This window comes from Oryzias melastigma, unplaced genomic scaffold (assembly GCF_002922805.2).
Source record: "Oryzias melastigma strain HK-1 unplaced genomic scaffold, ASM292280v2 sc03326, whole genome shotgun sequence".
NCBI classification, from domain to species: Eukaryota; Metazoa; Chordata; class Actinopteri; order Beloniformes; family Adrianichthyidae; genus Oryzias; species Oryzias melastigma.
The window spans coordinates 1-1434 of record NW_023419894.1 but is presented as its reverse complement, the minus strand read 5'-3'; the positions used below and the strand labels follow the sequence as shown (position 1 = coordinate 1434).

Genomic DNA, 1434 nt, shown 5'->3' with positions numbered 1-1434 from the left:
GATAAAGTCAGGACGGATGGAGTCAGGGTGGAGTCAGAATGGAGTTAGGATGGAGTCAGGATGGAGTCAGGATGGAGTTAGGAAGGAGTCGGGATGGAGTCAGGATGGAGTCGGAATGGAGTCAAGATGGATGGAGTCAGGATGGAGTTAGGATGGAATCAGGATGGATGGAGACAGGATGGAGTAAGGATGGAATCAAGATGGATGGAGTCAGGATGGAGTAAGGATGGAGTCAGGGTAGAGTCAGGAGGAAGTCAGGGTGAGGTTTAGGGTGGGATTTAGTAAGACCTTTGGTTTTTTTGTCTTGGTGCTGATGAAACTCACCAGGTTCTTCATGGGAGAGAGGAACTCTTTGGAGAAATCTGCCAGGCGGCAGAATGCGGAGCCAACCTCCGTCTCCCCATTTGAATGACAGTTGACGGAGAGTTTCTCCATGGAGTTGATGTACTGCTCCAGGTGAGACACGTGCTCTGAAAAGACCCACCACTGGTTAGAAACAGAAAACTTTGCGTGTGCATGCACGTGCACGTTTCTGCACCTTGTCCTGACGTGAACTTGGATTTTGCAGCTTTCTTCATCTTTTGCAACACCAACCGGTCGCTGTCCAGAACCTGAAGAAGCCCAAACGTCAGTGCTGCTCAGTCAGCCTTCCAGCCCAGAGCTCCATGTGGAGCGGCAGGCCTTTGGCTTTAGAGGAACAGAGAGGAGTCTGAGGGAGGTTTCAGAGGAGACTTACTCTGAAACAGACTTTATGGAGAGAAATACGATGACCACACGAATAAAAACCAGAACAGGAAGTTCAGTTTTTCTGCTGCTGTGTCTCTAAAGCTGACTCTAACCCTCAGTTCTTCACCCGAAGAGGCTGAAGGCACAAACTCTGAGGAACCGCCATTATAAATATGAAAACTATAAAACTACATCAGAAATGGGATGTTATGAGGTTCAAAAGCTCCTTTTGTGTCTGTTAAAAGAAACCAAAGAAAGTCTGTTCACCAGCTGATCTCAGGGATGTAGGTACGGTCGATGGAGCAGAGTTGCATCTCCATGTTCACCTCTGTGTTCATGTATGCAAAAGGTCCAGTCTTCAGCTGGACTACACCTCAGGAAGCGTCAGCTGAGATCCCAAAGCAAGAGTGACTCCTGAAAAACTGCAACTAATGTGCAGCACAGCTGACATGAAGCCTGCAGATGCAGCCTGCAGTTGCAGCCCGCAGATGCAGCCTGCAGATGCAGCCTGCAGATGCAGCCCGCAGTTGCAGCCGGCAGATGCAGCCCGCAGATGCAGCCTGCAGTTGCAGCCTGCAGATGCAGCCCGCAGTTGCAGCCGGCAGATGCAGCCTCCAGATGCAGCCTGCAGTTGCAGCCCGCAGATGCAGCTGGCAGATGCCACACCTCCTTCATTATCCTCTCTATAAAACTACAAGATGTAATAAT

The 1434-nt window shown here is 50.0% G+C and overlaps 1 protein-coding gene across 2 annotated transcripts in view; it reads right to left on the bottom strand.

Moving 5' to 3' along the window:
- Window positions 1–1075, bottom strand: part of LOC112139645 (arf-GAP with SH3 domain, ANK repeat and PH domain-containing protein 1-like) — a 2014-nt gene extending 939 nt beyond the window's left edge. Inside the window, exons 1-2 of one of the 2 annotated variants that reach the window (XR_002918027.2) lie at window positions 539–1070; window positions 325–470 (exon numbers count right to left, since the gene is read on the bottom strand). Coding sequence is in view for 1 of the 2 variants with exons in the window: in XM_036211320.1 (XP_036067213.1) it covers window positions 244–470; window positions 539–578 (267 nt within the window). In the remaining variant the exon portion in view is untranslated. Of the gene's footprint in view, window positions 1–73; window positions 471–538 lie in introns of those variants that run through there. The other variant, XM_036211320.1, reaches the window with a different exon arrangement.
- Between the last annotated feature and the right edge of the window lie 359 nt (window positions 1076–1434).